General features: G+C 36.5%; 1 protein-coding gene across 3 annotated transcripts in view; it reads right to left on the reverse strand.

The window, feature by feature from the left end:
• Positions 1–27,312, reverse strand: part of ARHGAP24 (Rho GTPase activating protein 24) — a 524,860-nt gene that overhangs the window by 264,317 nt on the left and 233,231 nt on the right. For all 3 annotated transcript variants that reach the window (XM_033214184.1, XM_033214186.1, XM_033214185.1), the window contains exon 3: positions 12,920–13,007. In XM_033214184.1, the coding sequence (XP_033070075.1) occupies positions 12,920–13,007 (88 nt within the window). The remainder of the gene's footprint in view (positions 1–12,919; positions 13,008–27,312) is intronic.

Consider the following 27,312-nt stretch of genomic DNA (forward strand, 5'->3'; position numbering starts at 1 on the left):
AAAAATAAAATGCAAAATGAACCAACTACTTAAATAATAACTGATTTGCATCAATTATATCCAAAGTGGAATGAGTTACTTGTCTTTCAATCAAAGAACCCATTATGACAAATCACAGCCCAGAGATTAGAGCCAAATAGCCCCCAAGCACAGTTCTGTCATTATCTCCACTGTGATTCTGGTAAGCAAGTGACACATCAGAAATAATGAGTCATGAGAAGGACAATGTGATTGTTGAAAAAAAAAAAAAAAATCCCTGAATTATGTCATGCCCCTGCACTAATCGTTTTCCAGAAGCCTTAATTGCCTGTCTTGACACCCCTTGCTCCTGTATATCCTAAATGACAAGTTGGTAATTCACTACAGAAAGCTTGGGCAACTGGATAAGATGTATCAAGTGCTGCCTTTGGCTTTCTGCCTCTGTCTAGACGCATGACAGTAGTATTTAAAGCATTAGTGTACCACTTTTAGAGAGAAATTTGTCCTCAAATAAAATTAGCCTTCACTTAAAAAAAAAATAGACAAATAAAGACAACAACAACAGCACTAAGGCTAGATGTCCAATCTATATCCTTTGGGCAAAGTGATAAAAGCAAAACAACAAAATGCTAAGAGTAAAATTAAGGAGAGTTTTAAATCCAAGGTCAATTTTCAGGAAAATAACTAGATATACAATATTTGTTCTTTTCCTGGACAGCCCTCATTTTTATTTCCTGTGTTTTTAGTTAATGCTTTGGTTGCTAAATCACCCAGCTTTTTAAATATCCGTGGAAGGAATAAGTAGAGTTCTGGATGATAGTGTAGTGAACATATAGCAAGGTCTGGATTTCTGCTTCTTTGAGGAGTAGGGTGGAGCTCAAGCAGTCAGTCAGAAACATGAGGGAAAGTTTGCCCCCTAAAATAGAGAAGCCTTTAGAAGAACGGTTAAGTCTCATTTCCTTTTTTATTCTGATATGGGCTTACTTGTGTTTCACCAAAATACATACAAGGAGCTCTGAATCCCCAATACCTCTGAATGTGACCCCATTTAGAGACAGGGTCTTTAAAGAGGTAATTACTTTAAAATGAGGTGATGAGGGTGGCCCTACTCCTATATAACTGATGTCCTTACAAGAAGAAGAAATTAGGACACAGAAGGGCACTGAGGGAAGACCGTGTGAAGACACAGGGAGAAGGAGATGATCCAAGGAGAGAGCCCTCAGAAGAAACCAACCCAGCTGACACTTTGAGCTTGAACTTCTAGCCTCCAAAATGCTGAGAAAATACATTTCTGTTGCTTATGTCACCCAGTTGTAGTACTTGTTGTGGAAACCCTAGAAAGCCAATAAACACACTAAAGATTCCTTCTACTCACTCCCCTTTCTTGTGAAAGGCACAGAAAATTTTATTTTAAAAACAGTGCTGATGAAGCAGAAGTTCATAGAGAAACTTTCCATATGGGACCAGAGAGTCCTTAAACCATTGCCCCTTCATATTAACAGTCTAGGGACTGTCCTACAAAGTTGGTGAGGCTTAGGCTGGGCACGGTGGCTCACGCCTGTAATCACAGCACTTTGGGAGGCCGAGGCAGGTGGATCACGAGGCGGGTGGATCACAAGGTCAGGAGATCGAGACCACCCTGGCTAACATGGTGAGACCCTGTCTCTTCTAAGAATATAAAAAATTAGCCGTGTGTGGTGGCGGGCGCCTGTAGTCCCAGCTACTTGGGAGGCTGAGGCAGGAGAATGGCATGAACCCGGGAGGCCGAGCTTGAGGTGAGCAGTGATCGCGCCACTGCACTCCAGCCTGGGTGACAGAGCGAGACTCTGTCTCAGAAAACCAACCAAACAAACAAAAAAACAAAGTTGGTGAGGCCTATGAGATCATAGCTGGTTGATGCAATTTGAACGTAATATAGAAGTCTGAGGTTAGGCACGGCGGCTCATGCCTGTAATTCCAGTACTTTGGGTGGCCAAGGCGGGTGCATCATCTGAGGTTGGGAGTTCGAGACCAGCCCGACCAACATGGAGAACAATAAATACTCTACTAAAAAAAAAAAGTACAAAATTAGCCAGGCGTGGTGGCACGTGCCTGTAATCCCAGCTACTCGGGAGGTTGAGGTAGGAGAATCACTTGAACCCGGGAGGCAGAGGTTGTGGTGAGCCGAGATCACGCCATTGCACTCCGGTCTAGGCAACAAGAGTGAAACTCCATCTTGAAAAAAAAAAGTTTGAATTTTTGCTTATTAATCCTATATTTGAAATATAAGTATTTGATTAGCATGGCCTAAATGAACCTACAAATGAATAGGCAAATAAAGATAAAGTCCATTTTAAAGCCAGGAAGCCTGACAGTCTCAGGGATGCATTATTGGCCTGCAGATGGTCCTTGGGGTTTTATCTTTTGAAACATTCAGGACCACTTCATCTCAGTTTTCTATTAAAAAAGAAAAGAAAAAACCTTCCTTGGTTCCCTGAGAGTTGGCACAGGTCTCAGTGATATGCCACTGCTCTGCTGGCTACAAGCTTATCTCTCACTCTTAATTATCAGCAGCTGTTCTGCTGCACACTCATTTTCCTTTTCCTCATCTATTTCTTTTCCTGTGAAGTATGCTTCCCCTTTCTCATTCTGACATCATTTCTAATCTATCGGTTGTTCTCTCCAGTGGCCATCGAGTCACCCAAACACACTCGTTCTGTGGCTCAAAGAAGCCCTACCAGAGACCTGCCTGGACAAACTCTTTGTAATAACAGCAGCCAACATTTGTTTAGTACTTTGCTATTTTCATAGCTTGATTAGATTGCAAAACCCTTTTCAATTATTGGATAAAAGAAGCAGGTGAACACAAATGGCCTGTGAATGCATAATTAAAACCATGTCACAAAGAACAATGAGAAAGATCGCATTTATTTCAGTAATAACTTCTTTATAAATGCTTCTGTTTTCAAAGCAATAAAAGACACTATTGGTGTATTAATGAAGGACTCAAGAATGAGGAGAGTACTACTTTCTTTTATTAAAAAAATTGCCACATAATAATTGTACATATTTATGGGGTACTTAGTGATTTTGTAAAATATATATAATGTATAGCGGGTAATCAGGATAATTTGCATATCCACCATCTCAAATATTTATCATTACTTTGTGTTTGGAACATCCAATATCCGCCATCTGGCTGTTTGACACTATAATACATTATTGCAAACTATAGTCACCTTACAGTAGTATAGAACACTAGAATTTTTTCCTTCTATCTAGCTATAATGTTGTCTACTTTTAAAATAGTGTAGAGTCTGAGAAGTTAATGAACTTCTCTAAGATCTAGTCTCACAAGGTACTGGGAAAAAGGTCAATAACCAAGTTAAATAACTCAGACCTAGACAACTCTAATCTTGACTAATCCAATGTGATCAATCCATAGATGATAAAACTGCAGTCTCATTTATTCATTAATTCAACAAACATGCATTAAGCATACACTACATGACAGCACTCTGCTAGGCAGTAGGGATAGATGGTGTCTCTTCTCAAGAGCTTCCAATCTAATAGGGAAAGAAGAGAGCAGACAGTGCAAGGACTGTGAGTATGGAGGAGAGAGGAATGAAATGCAGAGTATACTGACTCTTAAACCCATAACCCCATTTCTTCTTATCATCCTTATTTCTCTTAATTCTTAGATATTTGGCCTCAGTGTGGGGTAGATAATAAACCTATCCATATCCTTATTGGTATAAGAAAGTTGTAACATGTGGTGGTTTTGTGGGCTCAGATGGGTGTGAAGCCTGGCTTTAGCACTTGTCAAAAATGTGAATTTGTACCACTGTTTTACATCTATCTATATATATATTTTTTCCTCATAACCCCATTTGTGGTAGGTATATATTTACCTATATATGCCTATATATATTCACTTTCATATATATATATATATATACACATACACCCAGCCCCTTTCTCTGTGTGTGTGTGTGTGTGCGTGTGTGCAGTTATATTAAATGAATCATTGTATATAATGCCTGACATATATCAGTACAGGGCCTGACACATATTTCAGTAAATATTAAATATGAATATTATGGGAGCATTTCTCATACTGATGGTAAAAGAAAACCAGTGGGTTTGGGGCGGGGAGTAGTTAATAAATGGGTGGTAAGGAAATAAACTACCCCTCTAAGAAGATAAGCTTAAGTTTGTTTGTTTTACTCACAAATAATGTATTGTTATTTTCTGTGAGATACTTAGAGGGTTAAGATACTAATGCAAGCTGGGTGGGGTGGCTCACGCCTATAATCCTAGCACTTTGGGAGGCTGAGGCAGGAGGACTGCTTGTACTCAGGAGTTTGAGACTAGCCTGGGCAACATAGTAAGACCTCATCTCTACAAAAACAAAAAAATTAGCCGAGCATGGTGGTGTGAACTTGTGGTCCCAGCTACTACTTGGGAGGCTGAGGCAGGAGGATCACTTGAGCCCAGGAGGTTGAGGCTGCAGTGAGCCGTGATTGTACCACTGCACTCCAGCCTGGGTGACAGAGTAAGACCCTGTCTCAAAAAACAAAACAAAACAAAACAAAACAAAACAGCTAATGTACATCATATAAAGGAAAGCTTAGAAGACACTTCAAGCTTTTTTGATCTTGCCAGAATTGCTTCCATCTCAGAATATTTGTAAATAGTTCCCTGAATTTGTGTGGACTGAACAAAATATGGGAAATGTTTTTCATGCTAGGCAAATCCAATCTCCTATTAATGATATTCATAAAGTCACATAAGAGATTTCAGTTCTGGTCAGAATCTAGAATTCCAAATGAACTGAAACAGTGTTTAAAAGAGAATATTTCAGTTTGGTCACTAACACTTTTAAAGTTCAATGTGATTTAAAGAATAGATATTATTCAGAGATGGAACTTCTAAATAAAAATATTGGCAAATAGTTCCTGAATCATGATTTTGAGGCAATGGGTAATGCCATGGCCTGGGGAGACAGGCTGTCTCAGAGTTCTAATTCTGGCTCTGGTGGCACCAGTGGGGATTAGTGATTTATATCAGTATTTTAGCTTCCTTTTCATAGGTTTGCTTTTTTTATCTAGCCCAGGGGTCAGCAAACTATGCCCACGGGCCAAATCTGGTTCACTGTTTATTTTTAACATTTTTAAGTGGTTGGGAAAAAAAAGAATAATATTTCTGATATTTGTGAAGTATATAAAATTCACATTTCAGTGTCCATAAATAACCTTTATTGACATACAGCCACATCCATTTGTTTATGCTACCATGGCAGAGTTGAACAATTGTAGTGGAAACCTTATGGTCACAAAAGCCTAAAATATTTACTCTCTGGATCTTTCCAGAAAAGGCTTGCTGGTCCCTGGTCTAGCAAATAGTGACAGTGACTGGATCAACATGTCTAACAACACTGTGAGACAGCATTCCTCAGAGGGACACTTCACAGGAGAGGATCATATGATCACACTGTCCATCAGTTCGTAAATGCCCCAAATGTCTGTTGGTTGAAATGACATTCGCCAGAATTTCAAAGGATTAAAAACATTTAAAAAATGCTCTTTGTACCATGTTAATAGCTTCTTTCAAGTGTATATTCTAATGTATTTTAAGTAGGAAGGGAATTTTGAAACAAAAATCTCAAAAACTTTTTTTAAGTAAAAGAGCACATAGCAGTTAGCTAATACATGCTGTTTTCACCAATGCCTTTATTTAGTTCGTGTAGAGTTACTTGTGTATATAGAATTATGTTTTCATACCATAAGCAACTCCTACTCACATTCTCTAAATGATTTGCACATATTATAACTAAGCAAAAAAATATATATACAAGCTTCAGGGCTGCCTACAGACTCAGGCAGACAAAAAAAGAGATTGTCACAACTGCTTTAGGGTAACAAATATAATTGCATGGATTTTAACTTACAGAACTAACACAAAAAGGAAAAAAAGTTAAGATAAGGGAGTGTTGTAAAATTAAATGCCTAAGCAGCATATTTAACTGGTGAACAAGAAAATGACTAAACTTTATGCTACAACACAATTAAAATATTCCTACATTTTCATATAAAGTATATGTCAAATATTGGCTTACATTTTCAAATGACAGCAAGTTAATGTAGCCAATGACATTATTTATTCAACCCAGAAGGAGTCACAATTACAGACATGTACGGTAAACTTTTATTGATGTTGTTACATTATTATTCCAAAAACTCAAAAATTGGCCAAACTTTTTTCTTTCAAAGAGACATCCATGAATCTATCTCATAACTATTTATTTCTCAGCTGGCCTATTATGTAACACAGCTGCAGTAACCATCTAAGTAGGTTGAAGTTTTACTAAATTAAAAATTTTACAGCCTCCAGACCCATGAAATGTTCCATCCAGGAAAAGTTATTTTGCAAATGTGCAAAATAGGTCTGTGGAGTTACACAATCATAGAAGCAGGAGAAAGAACAACTGAATCAGAGGTAAAAGTCTAAAACTGATTGGTATACCAGATAATTATAAATAACGGTTTATGCATACATATACATAGATAAATGCATAGGAACATAGACACATTAGCTAAAATAGAGATAGATAAAGAGTGAGAGAGATAATAAAGTATTTGGTCCCCAGTATAAACTATTATTCTTAACCTATAGTCAATGATTGCATTTTAGGGAATCTCTGAAGTCCTCAAAAGTATGTGCAGCTTTGGTAGCTATTTGCCTTTTTTTTTTTTTTTTTGGCAAAAGGATCAATGCATTTATTAGATTCTTTAGGCACCCATGTCCTCTAACTTTTCACCTATCTCCTAAGAAATCCTTCTGGAAAAATAATTAGAATGGAAACTTTTTAAAAATTGAAATGTACAAAAGTAGCATGTCATTGTCTGAGGGTATTGGAAATAATTAGTACAGTTGTTGCTAAAGGTAGGATAAATAACATCTTTTTTTTTTTTTTGAAGGGCCTAATTTTGTTTCCAGGCAGATAAAAAGCACTTTAGATTAACCTTCAACATTTATCTTATTTTTTTTCCATCGCTACTTTTTCATTCCTCATCCTCTTGCCTTTTGTGTTCACCTCTTCTTTTCTTTCCCTGGAGGAAGGCAGAGGAAAGTATACCGCCTAGTTTTAGTTATTATTGATTTTAGGCACTGGGTCAGATGTGCCTTTTAGGGTCTGGAATATTGACAATTGCCCTTGAAAGCTATGATGAATCTTTGCTTGGTCGGTGGACTGAGTCCCAGCATATGATTAATATCAGGTATCTTGGTTGGTTGTTAGACAGTGAGTGATAACTTGGCCAGTATGTGAGGGGAGTTTGTGAAGAAGCTGACCAATTTCAGCAATGTGTGTTCGGTAATGAAAGAGAATTGGATCCTAGAGCGTAACAGTTGTCTATAAGAAAGCACTCCATCCGTAGAATCCACCTTTGTTACCTTTATTCATAATAAGGAAGATCACTGCAGGAAAATGTCTGTTTCTTCCCACTTTTTCTTGATGGGATTGTTGTGGCCTTAAAACATGCTTTCAAAAGAACTGTAAGTGGGCATCTCTGTCTAGTGCCTATTTGTATTATATATTGTGTTATAAATAGCTGCTAAAAAACCAAAATGTCTACCTTATCAAGTGCCAAAATTCTCATTCTTAATGAATGAGTCTAAAAAGATACCAGTGTATCCATTCCAGTTCAAAAAATAACTTTACATGCTCATATTTCAGAAAAGACACTCCAGACCGTTTTTATTTTATTTTATTTATTGAGATGGAGTCTTGCTCTGTCACCCAGGCTGGAGTGCAATGGCAAGATCTCTGCTCACAACAACCTCCGCCTGCCGGGTTCAAGCGATTCTCCTGCCTCAGCCTCCTGGGTAGCTGGGATTACAGGCACACACCACCACGCCCAGCTAATTTTGTATTTTTAGTAGAGACGGGTTTCTCCATGTTGGTCAGGCTGGTGTCCAAGTCCCAAGCTCAGGTGATCCACCCGCCTCAGCCTCCGAAAATTCTGGGATTATAGACATGAGCCACCGCACCCAGCCCAGTGTTAGCTTTCTAACCTGGATCAAATTACTTCTCTGTGCCTCACATCTGTCATTTGTAGAATAAATATAATGACATTGCCTTCCTTATTGAGTTGTAGTAAGGATTAAATAAAGCGATACATGCGAACAGCCTGGAACATTGCCTGGAATTCAGACGTCTAGATACTGACAAGGCTACAGACATTATAATGGATACTGTAGTACTCTTTCTAGATCCCAAAGACTGGTATATTGCTTGCTGAAGGCACAAAGAGATTCTCATGGGAATTGTTCTACAATGCAGAAGGAAACAGCTTCATCCAAGTTTATCCGTCTCCCTGCACCCAATCAATGACTAGCTGGCACCAGGAAACAAAGCCCCAGCCCCTCAGTTTGAAGAAATCTTGAGAGGGATCACAGCCTCAGGGGACCCCACTGGATCAGCTAAGACCTCAGTTGCTATGGCATTGCAGGGCAGGTGCTCCTGTCACATCCTGCTTTCCTCACTTCCTCGCAGAAAAAAATATCTTCAGAGAACCTTTCCCATGACAATCTAATGTCATTCTCCATCAGTGTGTGTTTGCTGGAATCCAAGCTAAGATTATAGATAGATGTAAATAAAACGTTTTATCCCCATTATCCTGGAATTGCAGCTAAGTCCCACCCCCTACCCCCCAAAAGAGGCTAAACCCCCACATTCTAAGTTGAAAAGACCAATGGAAATTGTGCCTAGCCACTTCTCTGCCAGGTTTACTGAGAGAAAGCATTGCATTTCTGAGAACCCAAATGGCCCTGACTGTTTTGAAGGGGAAACTAGAAATGAGGAAGTGCTACTCGGAGAAAGCAGTTTTCAAAATCAACACTGTTTTTTGAGGGGGAGGACTAGGAATTCTCCCAACTATCGGAACAAGAGTATTGCTGGTAAATTTTGATATGTGTTAGAACAGTGACCCACTCCTCTAAGTCAAGGACTCATGATGGCCTCTGAAGCTTGGCAAGTCACTGACCTTGCTGGGCACTGAAGCTGATAACCCGTGGAGAAAATGACAAGACAAAGGAGGCAGCAACAGTGGAACAGACTGCATTTCCCTTACCTTGCAGGCCAGGGTACATGAGTTTCCTAGTTGCTGAATAAACACAAAGCAAGCAGCTAACCTTTGAGCCCTTTTGCTGTAACCCATCCAACAGGACCATCCCAATGCCGGGAGAACACTAGCATGTGAAGTGGATTTCTAATTCCAGAGACCCTGAAAAATCCACACATGCACCTGTGAAAGATTCAGCCTTTAGAGAGGAATGTCTGTAATGATCAGTCAGTGTAAAGGGGCCATGCCCTAGCAATATCAACTGTGTAGGAAGATCTCTACCTTCTTCCATCCGTCTCTAGGTCTCATCATCAGAAAGGAAGGCAGAAAAGCAGGAAAGGAAACATGTAAGGAGTTTCTCTCCACTTTAGCCACTAGAGTGACAAAGAGGTCTTTGCTGCAACAGGGGAGAAAAGGTCTTATGCAACAGGAAATAGTTCAACATAGCAGAGTGGGGGCAGTTTCATATGATTGAGATTTCTCCATAAGCCTGGTAAATACATGCACTTCAATAAATATTTGTTTAGCACCATGTGTTATATTATGTTATTCCCAGGTGTTCGGTATACAGAAAGATGTGGTTTCTAAATATATGGAGGTACATATAGTCCTCCTTTGTCTTATTTTGCCTATTTCTTGTCTGTTTCTTTGTCATTTTATTTTTTTCTCTGAGAAACTTCTCTCCTAAGAAAGCTATTACATCATTATTCCAATAATTACTCTTTATTTTTTAAAACATTTCAAGGAAAACTCAACTAGAACACATTTAGAGAAGCAGAAACCAACTGCAAGTTCTTTCTTCAAGAACTGTTCGTTAAAGATTTGCCAATCTTTCTTTCTCAACCACATTTCCCAAAAGTTTGGACTTTGGCCATAGAAGTTCACTTCAATCTAAAATTTGGCATGTCTGACAGAGAAGACTTCAAATTTGCCAATTTGGCTGATATCCCTTTGAATAACAAGTAGAGAAATAGGACAAATTTAGAGTGAAAAATCTGTAACTCATGGCATTATTCAGAGAGATAATTCATTTCATAGGATAATGAATCTATAGGAAATCAACCCTAAAACACAGTAGAGTTATTTTCAGATAGGTTTTTACAAAAGCCTAATATATGCATATGAATATAGTTTGTAAGCAAATATAAGTAAGTAATACACAAAGACCTGAGACACTCAATTTTATTGAAAATTCTTGTGTTTTATTATTTTTATATGATTTTCCTTGGTTTCATAGGATATTTCAGTATAAAGCAAAAGCAAAAATAAAACAAAATAAAAATTTCTACATATATAGATACATACAGAAAAATTATCAGGACATACAGTGCACATATGGATAAACTATATTAGTAACACACACACAAATGTGTATGTACGCATGTAGCGCTAGAATAATGGCAAAGAGCTGGCTAGAGACTTCTGTGAGTTCTGTTGGAAATCATTATGGGCAGATGAGATTAAAATATGTAATCACCTCCTACTCACTGATAAAACTCAGGATAGTTAGATTTGAGTTAGCTATCCATAAAGACAGAAACTTGTTGGATTTGTAAGCATCATCTTTATGATAGATTTTCAGAAGTGGCAATTGAAATAATTTTATAGAGAAAGCCAATCTAGAATAAATATGCCTTATGATGATCTTCTGCCAGGTAGGCCCACAGACTGCCGAGGGTTCTATACACGTTACCAACCACATTTCCGCAATCCTTGCTGCCTCCTATGCATTCCGACAAATAAAACCAATCTGTTGTAACATCTCAAATTCTCATGTTAAACAATTACACAACTGAAAAACTGAAAAATATTATCCTCTCATTCCCACTTGCAAAGATAAATTAATTGTTATGCTATCCCTGAATAACCCCAATAATGCAAATATTGATGAAAGTAATCTGATACAGAACCCACATTATCACAGAACTACAGGAGCGTTTGCCTGGAAATGCCATCCTGATGTCAAGGGCACATCAGCAAAGCCCCAGTGACCAGGATGAATGGCACAGACATTGGATTCTCAATGTAGTGCTTTGTGTTTCCAGCTCTGTCTTCAAAGACACATTTGGAATACTTCTCTTCACACTCCATAAGATGATTTAGAATTATAAAACCTAATTTAGCAGCTATTACATACTGTATTAATAATTCAGGAAGCATCTTTTCAAATGATCTAGTCGCATACTATATTTATCTCCAAAATTGCAGAAGCAAGCTTAAATTTCATATAATTGTTTTTTAAAGGACAACCTTCAGATTCCATATTACACAGTCTTAAACTTCTTAGGCTTTGTTCTTCAAAAGCCATTATGTCATATGCACTGCATGTGAAACAGATGATTTAGAATAGCAATGTTGGAGAAGAGGTTTTATCCATTACTTCCTGGTCTTGAAGACATGGCTCTCTCTAAAACAGTATTGAAAATATCCATCTATATTACTTGAGAAGTTCTTCACCAAAAGATGAAACCTCCTTGCAGCTAACAGACTGAATGGAAAAGTAGACCTCTAGCATTACTGGAGATAAAGAGTCAACCATCAGTTCAATACCATGCTGATTTAAAAGCCAACATGAGCTATTGTCTGAGAATAAATCGGAAAAGAAATTTCCTCTACTGATACTTCAAAGACTTTGTAACATCTGGAATCTGGTTCTATACAGGGTATTCCACTAAGAAGTAAGAATAAAAGGATTTTAATAAGGCAAATAAGATTCAGGTTTCTTACAATATGTTCTCCCTGGAGGGAAACAAATAACACATTGCATCTGACTAACCTTTCTGCACTTCAGCGGCATTAATTAACATTTAGTCATGGATTCCATCATGAGCCAGATGAACTTAGTACTACAGCTGTTTTCATCGAGGGGAAAATATGCCTTTCCATTTTAGATTCCCAGCATTTATAAATATGGGAAAAAGACATTTTGTTGACTGCTTTGTGGCAGCATTATTGATAATAACTCCATATTACTTACCCAAATAAATTCACACCAACCGTAGACTGTGATCAAATCAATATCAATATTACATAAACTGGGTCAGCCGGAGCCAATACTATAAAAACCAGATTCCTACCTCCCTTTTTCTTACATTGAGGGATAAGGAAAGGTTGAAGAACTGATCAAAAAGGTAGGTATCATGGCCTTGGAGGAATTGTTGCTGGGTGAGTCAAAGATTTTAGTGAAGATCAGGTACACTAAGAGGAATGAATACAGATGACTAGGAAAAACTAACGGATGTTTCAAAAGTTTAACTGCAGGATTTGATGTCTTGGCAGAGCTGTCTTCAGCTCTACCAGCGAAACATGTGGAAGTGGTTGGTTGGGAGCAAAGCTGAGGTACAGAACTGTAATACTTGGTCAGTATTACAAGTATTAAGGAGTAAGAGTTTTTGTTTTGTTTTGTTTTGTTTTGCTTTGCTTTTCTTTTAGTAAAACCTCCTTTAAGATGCAATTTTGTGAGGAAATATGTCAGTGACTCCACTGGGCAAAGCATTCAACCTCTAACACCTTGTCAAATTTCATATCACAAGAGCACTATAAAATCAAATTCACTCCAAGAGTCCTGAACAAATACTGTGTCATGACTTGTGGTCAACTATGGAGTCTCATGGACAAAGGAAAATCCAGTAGTTACATGGTTAGAGTATGTGTGTGTGAGTGCATTCATTTGTACTAGTATATAAACCTGCAGTTATTATCTGTGTCAATATTAACCAAACCTCAAATTAAGGTTCTCAGTTATGATTCAAAAAAGAATGAAACCTGTCTGACCTATCTTCACCTTTACCAACACAGGATGACAATAATTTAATCAGACTAGGAAAATATCTTACCTGGAACTACTTCAAAAAGGAACTTCCCTGGGTTCTCTTCATTGCAGGGATGCTCAAAAACTTTATTTCCAGACAGAAAAATAGCACCCTGTGAACACAAATACTCAAAACATCAACATCATCGGATAGCAAACATTATATATCATCATTATAAGCAGTGAATATCCAAGGTATATCTATAACCCAGTAATACAGTAAGATGCATCAGCCTCTTTTATATTCCAAATAATCAAAAATTATGTGCCAGAATCATATTCACTCCAGATTTAACGAATACTTGTTGAGCATTTAGTATGTATAAGACTAATATATATGTTAGCTGCTAGATTCATCTTAAGCACCAACTTATTAAACACATTCTGTGTGCCAGAAATTTTACCAAGTATTCTACCCACACCATATTATTTAATTGTTAGTATAATCTTACGATGTAGTTATTCTTTTTCCCATTTTATAGCTGTGAAAACAAGGGAGACTTAGACAAAGTTGTGATAAGCCTTGATAAGCCTTCTCTTATCTCTTCACTCTTCTCTTTCTTTGCTCTCTCTCTCTTTGTTTTTTGTTTGTTTGTTTGTTTGTTTGTTTTTTGAGATGGAGTTTTGCTCTTGTCACCCAGGTGGGAGTGTAATGGCGCAATCTCAGCTCACTGCAACCTCCGCCCCCTGGGTTCAAGCAATTCCACTGTCTCAGCCTCTTGAGTAGCTGGGATTACAGGCGCCCGCCACCACACCCAGCTAAATTTTGTATTTTTAGTAGAGACGGGGTTTCAACATGTTGGCCAGGCTAGTCTTGAACTCCTGACCTCAGGTGATCCACCCGCCTTGGCTTCTCAAAGTGCTGGGATTACAGGCATGAGCCACCATGCCCAGCTATTCCTTTCTCTATCTTTACATTTCTCTCTTTAGTGGATCATTTCATTCAGTGCTGAGATATATTTAAAATTCTGTGCCATTTAAAAAAATTACTTTTGACTTCCCGCTATCATTCTATTTTTTTTTCTTTGCCTATTGTCTATACTGAATCTATTTCCTCACTGTATCCACTGCAGCCTGGTTGATGCACCCAGCATTCCACTTACATGACTCTCACAACCTACATGTTTGATAATGTTCACTTTTCAGTGACTTGACTTTCTGGTAGTGTTCATCACTATTGACCACTTTTTCCCTGAAGCACCTTCTTTCCTTGTTTCTTGGTTTTCTCTAGGTTTTTCCCTAATTTCTCTGTTGTCTGAATCTCTTTTGCTGACTCTAACTGACCTTTAAATATTAGAGTTTTAAAAAAGATTTATCCAATAATTTCTTCTCTTCTGACTCTAGTACTCTCTTTCTCCAGCCTATCTCATCCATGTCTATGACTTCAATAACCAACTGTAAGCCAATGAATATCAGAGTAATATTTCTAACCTAGGACACTCTTAGCTTCAGATACATTCAAAAGCTTATTTGACATTTCCACTTGGGTATTTCAAAGTCATCTCAAACTCAACTTAGTCAAATTAAAATGCAAGTAAATCTGGCTCTCATTATGTATTCCCCAGCTCAGTGACTGACACCCTCTTCTATTCAGTTGCAAAAGCCAGAAATGTATAAATCATTATCTCTACTACGTATCTCTACTACTACCACTCTCTAATTTCAGGCAACTATTATCTCTCGTCTTGAATTTTTCAAATGCCCCTTCACTGAATTCTCCACAATATTCTAACACCTTTCAATCCATTTTTATTTTTCTTATTGCAGCTGGGGTGTTTTTAGAAATAAAACTTTGGCCAGGCGCGGTGGCTCATGCCTGTAATCCCAGCACTTTGGGAGGCCGAGACCATCCTGGCTAACACGGTGAAACCCCGTCTCTACTAAAAAATACAAAAAATTAGCCTGGCGTAGTGGCTGGCAGGCGCGTGTAGTCCCAGTTACTTCGGAGGTTGAGGCATGAGAATGGCGTGAACCCTGGAGGCAGAGCTTGCAGTGAGCCGAGATCTCGCCACTGCCCTCCAGCCTGGGCGACAGAGCAAGATTCCGTCTCAAAAACAACAACAACAACAACAATAACAAAAACACTTTGATCTTGCAACTTTCCTGCTTAAAAATCTTCCACGGCTTTCATTTGCTTTAGGAAAAAGGTCGAGGTGGTCTGGCTCCACCCACATCTGTCAGTTAATGTTTCTGCTCTTAAACTTTTTTGCTTTCTATGGCTTTCTATCATCCAGCAACTACCCTTCTATAAATGGCAGCATACTCCCATCTACCTTAGGACAACATTCTCTCCCTGGTAATTTGATATTATTTTTAAGATTGCCTACATTTAAAATATACTTGCATAGATTCTTGAATTTTTCCTGGACTGATTTACCATTGTATATAGTTATGTTATTTGTAAGATGAATTGATTAAAGTCCATCTCCCTCATTAAACTGTAAGGGAAAAATAATATGCGTTTTGCTCCCTAATTTACTACCAATGCTAAGCATTTTGCCTGGCATATAGTTAATGTCTAAAAATGTGTATTGTTGAGTGAATGGGAACTGTTAACATAATGAAGCCAGTGTTAAAAACTAAGTGTGCTGAACTCAAAAGCCCATGCTCTTGTCCACTGTATCATGTTGTCCATTTTTCCCAGCTCAAAAAATAGTACTATTTAGCTAAAGTAGTATTTTACTCAATTTTCAACCTACTTGGTTTGGCACAGAAAATTATAGTCCTCAGCCATTTCTCTCCTTCTGGGCTTAAGACTGATAAAGCATAGCACTCTCCAACCAAAACCCAAGAAACTGTACGTTAGAAGTATCCCTCTCCCTCCATGCCTTACAAGGTGAGGTATTGGAGAAATTCCCTTTGTTCTTCTCTAGGAAGTACATTTTCCTGCTTTTTTTTTTTTTTTTTTTTATCATACCTAGTTTTCTCTGGCCTATAGATCCCATTTCCTATTTTGTTTCCCTATCTTTGAAGTAATTTTTAAAAATTGCTAAATACTTTGAAGATACTCATTGTAGTAAAGACCTTTTATTACATAAATGTAATCTATATGGTTTCTACATAATGTGGTAAAAATAATTGTTTCAATTAAGAATTTATTCTACTTCCTGAAATGACTTTGCAAAGTAATTCATTTTGTGATTTATCTCAGTTTTAGAACATAGCATCTAATATTCATTTTATCCACATGTGTGTTTGTGTGTGTATGTATAGCTCCTGTTTAATTCTATATCTTCAGGCTCTACTTAAAATCTTGAATTGTACTTGTGCCATATAAGTTGAATTCAAGCAACACTCTGGCATAAATGCTACCTCCATGAAATCTTAAGCTATCACATTTGGTAATTTAAAAACTCCAAGTAATGCTATCCTTTGTTGTCTTTTTTGTACATGTGAAACAGCTACTTCTGGCTGAAATTTTTATTAACATTTTCTTATTTGACATTATATAAATTGTATATTTTGACAAGTTTTTCAAACAATTATAACATAAAATAGTAGCTTAAATATCAACAGACAAGGTTTAGGGCAGGATATGCTCTAATTGACAAACATTTACTGTGGTTAATTTACTAAGTCATTCAGTAAATAAAATAAAGTCCTTTAACTGCAATTGTTAACTTGATCACATTGTATAGAGTCCATTCTGTAAAGTCCCTAACTAAGGGAAATGTCTTAATTGTGATAGTTATTTTCAAAGCGTTTAGCAATGTTTACAGTGTTGAAAATGCAGGTAAACAAACAAAAGTCTCTAATTTACCCAGTACAGATAACCAATGTTAACACCATATAAATTCTCCCATACTTTTATTTATTTATGCATGTGTGTATAAACATACAGAGCAATTTTTGCAAAACAGTAATCAAAATAAAAAGATATTTATTATCTGCTTCAAAACTTAAAAGTCATGTATTGTTATTATGCGAAATGTAAGTCATCTACATCATTTTAAAAAGCTGAATTCTATAGTACTTGCTTGAGTATACATACTTTTATGTCCTCTACTGCTGTAATATATTTATAATTTTTGTCTTATAAGGAACATTTTATGTTATAAAGAACACGAAGAACATCCATGAAGCTAAGTCTTTGAGCTTTTCCCTAATGTATTCCTTTAGGGCAAATACCTAAGAGAGAAATTAGCCATTAAAAAGTATGCACTGCTTGTTTGTGTGAGTTGGTCAATTCTTCCATAGCTGCTCTAAATTAACCAAAGAAGCAACGAACTAAAAAACAAGTACAACTCGGGTGCCCAATCTAACTCAAAAAGTAGTATGTTGACAGACTACCATGTCTCAGACATTGTTTCTTTAAATATCTCAGGTGCTGTGAAGTGTGTGAAAGAAATAAATGATAAACTCTTTACTCTCAGTACAAGAATAACACAGTACATAATTTTAAAACAAATGAGTGTGACAGTATTTAGAAAATCAAGTAAATATAATAAAAGTTTAAGAAGACAGTGTCATAAGGGCAGGCTGATTAGTTAGGAAACAGTATATAAAGGAAATGGTTTCAAGAGGAAGATAGGGTTTTAAGATTTAGTGGCCAAGGGGTAATCTTTCAAAGTGGAGGAAATAACATCAACCAAAGCAGAAATTAGAACCATATGTGCAGAGCACATTAGAATAAGCAAAAGACCCATGTGGAGGAATAATTAGGAAGTGAAGATTGTTGGTTACATGTGCTGAGGATGTGTTGTAGAAATTCTAAGCCTAGGCAGAGGATGTTACACTTGATATCTGTAGCAGCTGAGAGCCAGGGTAGGTTCTTGAGCAAAGCAGATGGAGATTTAATGATACCACACTCTTAAAAGTTTGTTATCATAAAGCAATTAATTTGACATAAGAGGGTAAGGTCAAGAAAGGTGTTGGCAGTAGAAATGGCATACATTTGCATTACAGATACATTATTATATATTGTTAAGAAACATGTACAGAAACTAGCCATAGCTTAAGCAGGAAACAAAGAAGGAAGAGTAAAAGATGACTTCAATTTTTCTCTATATCTAGAAGAATATTACTCATGTTAGAAATGGGAATTAAGAAGCTTTAAGCTCCATAAGGCCCATGCACTTCAGCCAAAACCATGTGATATTTTAAAATTCTCTCTTAGTAGATACGATGGATATTCTCTGTTTGTTTCCCCAAATATTCTCTCCACTCCTTACTCTATTCCATACTCCAAGAGATCAATCTCTGTAAATTCCATAAACCAAGCTCACTTGATCTCTGACTTCAGGTTAGGTTAGAGAGGCTACATCAGGATGTCAGAAGAGCACAAGAGAGACAGGTCAAGATATTTATTCACCTGTTTCCTTCCATGCTAGTTGCAACATGGTCCTACTTGTACTGGGGTAAATCTTAAAGTCACAGGCTTCCCCAAATTCCGGTAGAGCTAAGAGTGGTCAGGGGTTCCTCTCTGTTTTTCACCCCAGGGTGTTTTACCTATCCATTGGTTTTCATAAACCTTTCCAACACTTGGTAATTTTTTTTTTTTTTTTAAATCACACACTCTTCAATTATCCCTTTTGTGACAAAGCTATCAATTACTTGCTGGAGTACTGAGTGACAAAAGAACCAGGGTGCAAGTGTCTTGAGTTTTCTAAGTAAGGGCATGTCATTGCTGATGTTCAATATACCTCATGGCAAACTTTGGATGATCAGAGAGAAGAGGCTCAAGTACAACAAGGAAATGTAACCTTTTCGATAAGAGTTCAGCACATATGGCAATAATTTCATGACAATAATTAACCAGCACATTCAAAATGGAATCATACATATTTTTATTCCCCATAAGAAATATTCCTTTTAAAATGAATCTTTAAAACTTCAAAATGAAATATGATAAACAAAATCTTTTACAGTTTGACAGCTAAGAGTTGGCAAAAGTGACATAATTCGTAACCATACTAGTAGTTTGCTGTCAGCTAAAATTACTATTAAAAAGAAAACTCATATCTAGATCACTGAGCCAAAACCACATAAGATTGGGTAAGGCTAGATGCTGTTGAAAATAGGCACAGGAATCTTATTCTTTGGAATTTGGAATGGAAAAAAACATGCATGTGCAATAGCTCTGTTAGTTTAATAAGTGCAATGTTGAGATTTTTTTCCAGCATAAACAATGACTATGAGCATCACAATGAACTAGCAAAATCTCAGCTTGACAATATATGTCCATTTTTAATAAGATTAGACAGAGGTTTGCAAGTGAGATCAAGGTGAAATAAATATTATTCAACAGGTTTTATTAAAACAATACGTTGGTTCAATTTTTTTCTTTATAGCAAGTAATTTCATTAACTTATTAAATAAATATTAACATTAATTAAACAACATGTAGCAAGTCCCAGGCCCTGTCCTAGGCACAGAGAACATAAAGGCGAGAAAGGCCAATAAAGTCTTTGCACTCCTATATCCAAAAATTACTCAGGGAAGACAGAAAATTGAAATAAAGGTATTACATATTAAGGCCCTGTTATGAAAAGAAAACAGGACACTGTACACTTATGAAAAATATTAAATTATAACCATAACTGTTCTGACTATATAATAATTTGCTGATAACAATAAATTTTGTGATTAAGTAAATCTATTCTAGAGTCAAACTACCTAGGTTCAGGTTCCCATTAACACCTTTTAGTCACACGACTTTAGGCAAAACATTTCTCCCCCTTCCTCAGGTTCTTCATCCGTAAAACGGGATAAAAATAGATCCTACTTCATGGCATCATTGTTAGCTAATACATGAGTAGTTTGTAGAAAAATGCCTGGTACACAGTATTTATTATTTTAATATTTAAAAATCTAATATACCAGAACTTTAAGCTATTTGGGGCCCATATTTTGCTAATCCTCAAGTAATGAAATGATTGTAGTAAAGTTTCAATATATATCTGCTGGTATTATTACCTAGGTGAGTAAACAGAGAGATAAACTAACTAGAAACTTTGAAGTCAGTTTTTACTATCGTGTTTGCAAGGCTAGACTGGTTAGTAAAACAAACCTCTAATTAGCAATCTAATAATAAATACCATAGCATTTGATGTTGATAAGGATGATTAGTGATATTTCTTGACTATTACTTTGCTAAATACTTTGCATGTAATTTATGTCATTAATTCACCAAATTACTCTGTAACATAGGTATTTCTCTTTTTATAAATGAGAAAAATAAAGCTCAGGGAACAACACGCAGACTCTGGCATGATAAATTCTTAACACATATTTGTGAATAAAAAGTAATGGAATAAATGCAAACTGCTTTAAGGATTTACCTTTAGCTGTTAAGCCAATTTATGTTCCTCTTTCTAATCAATGACTGCTATTAAAGCAGTTTGGGAAAGTTTTATAAATAGTTATCAAGTTTCTTCTTAGCCTCTGAAATTAGTTACATAGATTCCTGGGGTACCGCCAGGGGCAGAAAAGAGATGGGAAGACTTGCAAATTGGTAACCATTTTGGAATCTACCCTAGTAAGTCTGATGCATAATTTTTTGGGGGAATCACTGACCTAAGCATTGTTATAAATTTCCTTATAGAAAACTGTAGCATACTACCAATAAAGGTGTACACACTGTAGAATGTACAATATTCTCAGTTAATAAAAAAACAAAAGCAAGGAAAACATGTAATATTTCCAAATCATTATTTAAATTAAAAATGACAAACATAATAGTATGAGACTGTTTTATAATTAGCAAATAGATAGAAACAAATTATTTATACAGATGTCTCATCTTGCTGTTTTATATTATAAATTGCAGATCTACACTTGAGGAGCATTATCATTCTGGGCTCATTTAATTTTAAAGCATTTTCATTATATTATTTAATACTACAGGTATTCAGATCCTAGGAGACTAACAGGAGAGCATTCATTCTGATAGAGAAAAATAGATGTAGTATTTTGAGTGTTCCTGATATAACTCATTTTAAAACATTTAACCCTTTCTTTTTCAGACAAGGATCCTTTACCCCATGTGAATTTCCACACTGGACAGAACACAAGAACATGAATTTCTTCTCAGATAGAGTTTTCCTGCATGACCATTCTTCTTGGGAGCATAGCCATCACCAGTCTAGCTACCCTGGGGTCACTTCTTTTTTTAACATGTTTTGATTCATTGGAGAATAGAGACATTCCTCAACTGTGAGAGGAGGCACATTGGAAATGAGGGAAAGAAAGACTTGATTCTAAAACCAAAAGTCTAGAATCATACTCTCAAAATTGTAAGAGACCTAGAAATTACCTTTCTTAATATACATCTATTATATGAACCACTCTGTAATATTACAGGCATTCAGCATTTGTCTGGAACATCCCACTACCTTTCTTGAGGTGCTCTTTGTTATTTTCAAAAAATTTTAATTGAGACAAAAACTAATGCAAATGTTGACACAAAACTACCCGCCAACAATTTCCATTCCAAGTTCCTCCACTTGGAGTGTCTTTTCCCACCCTGAATTGTAATAAGCAACATCTACAGAGGTTTACTATATGCCAGAACTGTTGTCATCTTACAGAAGGAATGGTAAAGTACCAGTAAGTTGAGGAGCATGCAGCTGATAAAGTCAGAGACACAATTGATCTTGAGAAGTCCAAGCTCCACTTCCTTAACCAGATCATTTGTGAAGGGAGACGTCCTGTGATTTAATGGCTCCTTCACTTATTAATTTATTCATCAAACATAGATGCAGGACATTGAAAATGCCAACATGCTTAGAAAAAAATGAAACTGTTAATATAGGTTATTTTTGGATAGTCAGGTTATAGATGATTTTTATTTTGCTAAATTTTTCTATTTAAATTTTGTTTTTAAATAATGAGTACATATTACTTGTGCACTAAGAAAAACATAGAAATATGTTTTTATTAATTAGTGAACTTATTTTTTTGAGATAGGGTCTGACTCTGTCATCCAGGCTGGAGTACAGTGGTGAAATCACAGCTCACTGCAACCTCAGACTCCCAGGCTCAAGCACTTCCCATCTTAGCCTCCTGAGGAGCTGGGACTCCAGGGGCTCCAGGTGCATGCCACCATGCCTGGCTAATTTTTTTATTTTTTGTGAAGATGGGGTTTTGCCATGATGTCCAGGCTGGTCTCGAACTCCTAAGCTCAAACGATCTGCCCATCTTAGACTCTTCAAGTGCTGGGATTATAGGCTCAAGCCACCACACCCAGCCTAGAAATATATTTTAAAAGCAAATAAAAATGACAGGAGATGGCAGGGTTGCACAAGGGCATTTGGGAACCTTAAACCTAGGTTTCTGCCTTGCAGTAAGGACTGTGGAAGACAGTCCTAGAAATTGTGTAAATATATATCACTTACTGAATAATGGCCACCCAAAGATGTCAGGTCCTAATCCCTGAAACCTGGAAATGTTACTTTATTAGAAAAGAGGGCCTTTGCAGATGTGATTAAAGAGCATGACAGAGAGATTATCCAGGATTATCTGGGTGGGCCCTAAATCTAGTAGGAAGTGTCCTTATAAGAGAAACAGGGAGATTTGGTTCACACACACAGGAGAGGCTACATGAACGTGGAGGCAGAGATGGGTATGACACAGCCACAATCCAAGGATTGCTGACAGTCACCAGAAGCTGGAAATGAAAAGGAACAGATTTTCCCCCAAACCCTCAGAAGACAGTCCATAAATGTCTTTTGTTTTAATCCACCAAATTTGTGACAATCTGTTACAACAGCCAAGGGAAACTAATACAAAAGAGGTGGCGACAACACTTCCAATGACCTAGAAAGGAGCCTGTAAACAGCTGGGGTTTTAAAATGAGTCCACCCTAAATCCTCAAATACTGGCAAATGGTCCTAACTTTTAATTAGCCAATCATTTTTGTGGAGAATCCAGAGTGTGCAAGGCATTCAGAGAGGTGGTAACCAAGGAAAATCCTTTCTCACGCCACCCTCTCCTCTCTTTAATAGGAGGAAACTGTTAAACCAATGGCACGTTAATGTCCTTGGAACCCCAAGGCAGAGTATCTGTGGTAAGAAACTGAGTTCAATTACTAAATGTCATTTTGCAACTTTTATTATTTCTCAACTAGGAAAAGAAATGTGAACTGTTCAGGGGGTGGTATATGACACATGTCTGAAGCAAAGTCTACGGCAATACACAAAAAGAAAAAGAATAGGGAGGGTTTCGAAGTTTGTGTCTCATTATGAAACAGAAATGTGAAGAGCAAAAAACAGTCATAGCTATACAATATTTATTATGGGAAACTCCAGGACTCTAAAGAGAAGGGCCCAACACACCATTATCTGTGGACCAGAAAATTGATGATAAAATAGCCTCATTTGAGATCTTACTTTAATTAACTAATAAACCCTCTGTGTGTTTAAAAAATGAAGTGGAAAGGACCTAGAATTAACTTTGGAAGGAACTATATAATCTCTAAGTCTGGAGTACCAGAATAACCTGATACGCTGAATACAATGACCTTGCTAACTTTTTAACAACCAAGTAAAATTGTTTTATAGCCAGGTTAATCACACAGATGCTTTTGACATTCTGAATTTGATTTTAAAAAATCAATTTGATGTAAACTTTTAATATAGTTTTCATTTTGAAACCAAGATAATATTTTATCTATTCACAAATTAAAAATAAAAGTAATATGCAGAGAAAAAACGTATTTCACAAAAACGTTAATACTTTCGCTATATGGTTTTTTTTTTTTAAGTTTTAAGTTCAGGGGTACATGTCTGGGTTTGTCATGGGGGTTTGTTATATAGATTATTTTGTCACCCAGGTATTAAGCCTAGTACCCAATAGTTATTTTTCCCACTCCTCTCCCTCCTTCCACCCTCTACCCTCCAATAGGCCTCAGTGTCTGTTGTTCCCCTCTATGTGTCCATGTGTTCTCATCATTTAGCTCCCACTTATAAGTGAGAACATCTGATATTTGGTTTTCTGTTCCTGCATTAGTTTTCTAAGGATAATGATCTCCAGCTCCATCCATGTACCGCTAAAGGACATGATCTTGTTCTTCTTTTATAGCTGCATAGCATTCCATGGTATATGTGTACCACATTTTCTTTATTTAATCTACATGGGTATTTGCTATTGTAAATAGTGTTTCAACGAACATACACGTGTATTGTCTTTATGACAGAATGATTAATCTTCCTTTGGGTACATACACAGTAATGAGATTGCTGGGTCGAATGGTAGTTCTGTCCCACCAAGAGTGTATAAACATTCCTTTTTCTCAGCAACCTTGTCAGCAACTGTTATTTTTTGATGTTTTAATAACAGCAATTCTGAAGGGTATGAGACGGTGTCCCATCGTGATTTTGATTTGCATTTCTCTAATGATCAGTGATGTTGAACTCTTTTTCCATATAGTTTTTTGCTGCACGTGTGTCTTCCTTTGAAAAGTGGTCATGCCCTTTGTCCACGTTTTAATGGGGCTTGTTTTTTCTTGTAAATTTTTTGAAGTTCCTTATAGATGCTAGATGTTGGACCTTTGTCAGATGCATAGTTTGCAAATTTTTCTCCCATTCTGTAAGTCATCTCTTTACTCTGTTGATAGTTTCTTTTGCTGTGCAGAAACTGTTTAGTTTAATTAGATCCCATTTGTCAATTTTTGCTTTTGTTGCTTTTGGTGTCTTTGTCATGAAACATTTGCCTGTTCCTATGTCCAGAATGATATTGCCTAGGTTGTCTTCCAGGGTTTTTACAGTTTGGGGTTTTACATTTGATCCATTTTGAGTTGATTTTTGTATATATTATAAGGAAGGGGTCCAGTTTCAATATCCTGCATATGGCTAGCCAGTTATCCCACTACCATTTATTGAGTAAGTCCTTTCCCCACTGCTTTTGTCAGCTTTGTTGAAAATCAGATGGTTGTACGTGTGCAACCTTATTTCTGGGTTCTATTCTGTTCCATTGGTCTATGTGTCTGTTTTTGTACCAGTACTGTGCTATTTTGATAGTATAATTTGAAGTTGGATAGTGTGACACCTCCAGCTTTGTTCTTTTTGCTTAGGACTGCCTTAGCTATTTGGGCTGTTTTTTTTAGTCCCATATAAATGTTTAAATATTTTATTTTTCTACTTCGGAGAAGAACGCCATTGGTAATTTGATAGAAAAAGCTTTGAATCTATAAATTGATTTGGGAAGTATGGCTATTTTAATGATATTAGTTCTTCCTATCAATGAGCGTGGAATGTTTTTCCATTTGTTTGTATCATCTCTGATTTTTCTGAGCAGTGGTTTGTAGTTCTCCTTGTAGAGATCTTTCACTTCCCTGGCTAGCTGTATTCCTAGGTACTTTATTCTTCTAGGGGCAATTGTGAAAGGGACTGTGTTCCTGATTTGGTTTGTGGCTTGATTGTTGTTGGTATACAGGAATGCTGGTGATTTTTGTACATTTTGTATCCTGAAACTTTGCTGAAGTTGTATATCAGGTGAAGGAGATTTCTTTATTTGTGTGCTGACAAGGAGTCATTAATAAAATGCTAAATTGAAGTGGTAATAGTAAGTATTCTTAACTTAGTCCTAGTATTAAAATGGATGCTTTTAATATGTCATCACTGGTTACAATGATGACTGGAGGTTTTTTTTACAAGATACTGTGCTCTTTAACATTTTCAAGGGGTTCTCCTCTATTCCTAATTTACTAAGAATTGTTTTGTTTTCATTTTAATATCAGGAATGGGTGTTACATTTTATTATTATTGTTTTATCTGTGGAGATAATAATATGATATTGTATCTTGTGACATGTTATAATATTCATAATTATTAAATTTTAAGTGAATCAGAGCAGATACTATATGTATATAACCATTTCATTTCTCTCCTGGGCAACCAGCAAAATTTTACTTCCCAGGCACCTTTGCATTAGGTGAGATCATGTGACTGAGTTCTGACAACTACTAAGAAAGGCAGAAGGGTAGTGCTAATGGTATGTAGCCCTAAAATGCCATGCTTTCTAAAGACCTCAAGAATAGACCTACATTATATTTATTTATCTATCCTCAATAGTTTAAAGGGTACAGGGAATATAGAAGGCACAGATAAAAGTTTACTGAATGGCAGATTAAATGAAGCCACCTAATTTTTTGGAAAGTTTCAGTATGTGTAAAATAGGGATAATTTTAACAATGCATACTTAAACGAACATAGAGGATAACCTGGAGATTAAATAAGGCATGTGAAATTTGTAAACTGTAAGACTCAAGAGAAAATATAGTTTTATCTTGTTCTTTTATTCTCCCAGGAGAATCTGTCAAATGATAATAGATATGAAGGTAAAATTGCTTTCTTAGGTGATTTGAGCTCTGTTTTATCAGAAGAATTTAAATATGATCTGAAAAACCCCTTGGTGGGGTTGTCAGGAAGTGGATGCCAACAGAATGCGCCCTCTGACTTCTTGACATCAGCTGTCCTTTCCAACTGAATTGCACCATGATGGAATAGAGCAGGAAGGGGAGTAAGATATGCATTCATCAGGGTTATTTTTTAGTAAGGGAAGACAGTAAAGTGGATAAGAGGATAGGCTTGAGATTCTGACAAATTCATTTTAAATTCCAACTTCCATGTCCTAAATATATGACTTTGGGAAAATTGTTATAAATATCTGTACCTTTGTTTTCTCATTAGTAAATGGACCTTTAAAAAAAATCCAGTCTAACACAGAGGGCTGTTTTCAGGTTTAAATAAAGTAATAGATGTGAAGTGCATAGCATAGTGCTGATACATGGTTAGGGATTAGTAAATAACAGCCATTATATTAACATCATTTTTCTTTTAAGTCGTGTTTGGTAACTAATTTGGTAATTACTAGAACAGAGTTTTCATACTCCATAAACATCTATTATTATTATTTATATTTATGGTCTAATATTACCATACATATTGAAAAGTGATCACAAATATACATATATTACTCACAGTAATATATGCTGAAGAATAAACAAGGCCTGAACAAGAAAGTATTTGATGTGTCTGTGAGTTTTCAGGTTCATTTTGCAGGGAGATTTTCTTTGGCAAATTAGGAAATGAAGACCAGCAATCCTCTGACCTAGAACTAGTCCAAGTTCTGAACAGCAATTTCCTCAGCTCTCTCAGATCATTATGCCACTTACCAATGACAGGCAGGTGGAGATCGGAAAATAAGAAACCTATTATTTCCTTTCTTTTCTAAAAAAGAAATATACAATTAACAAGTAATTTATGACTTAAACCAGCTGCTTTGTGAGTACTCAGAACTCAAGATGCAATGGTCGTGCTGGTCTCCTTTTCATTCCAGGTTGAGGTAATCAACTTTCATTCTTGTGCCAGAGACATCAGTGACCTAATTTTTGCCTGGGACAATAAATGGTCCAACGTTAATAATGTTCATTAGCGGTCCATTCCTTTTTTCAAGAAAATAGCACATACTGGGTCCTGC

Source organism: Trachypithecus francoisi, unplaced genomic scaffold (assembly GCF_009764315.1).
Source record: "Trachypithecus francoisi isolate TF-2019V2 unplaced genomic scaffold, Tfra_2.0 Lachesis_group1, whole genome shotgun sequence".
Taxonomy (NCBI): Eukaryota; Metazoa; Chordata; class Mammalia; order Primates; family Cercopithecidae; genus Trachypithecus; species Trachypithecus francoisi.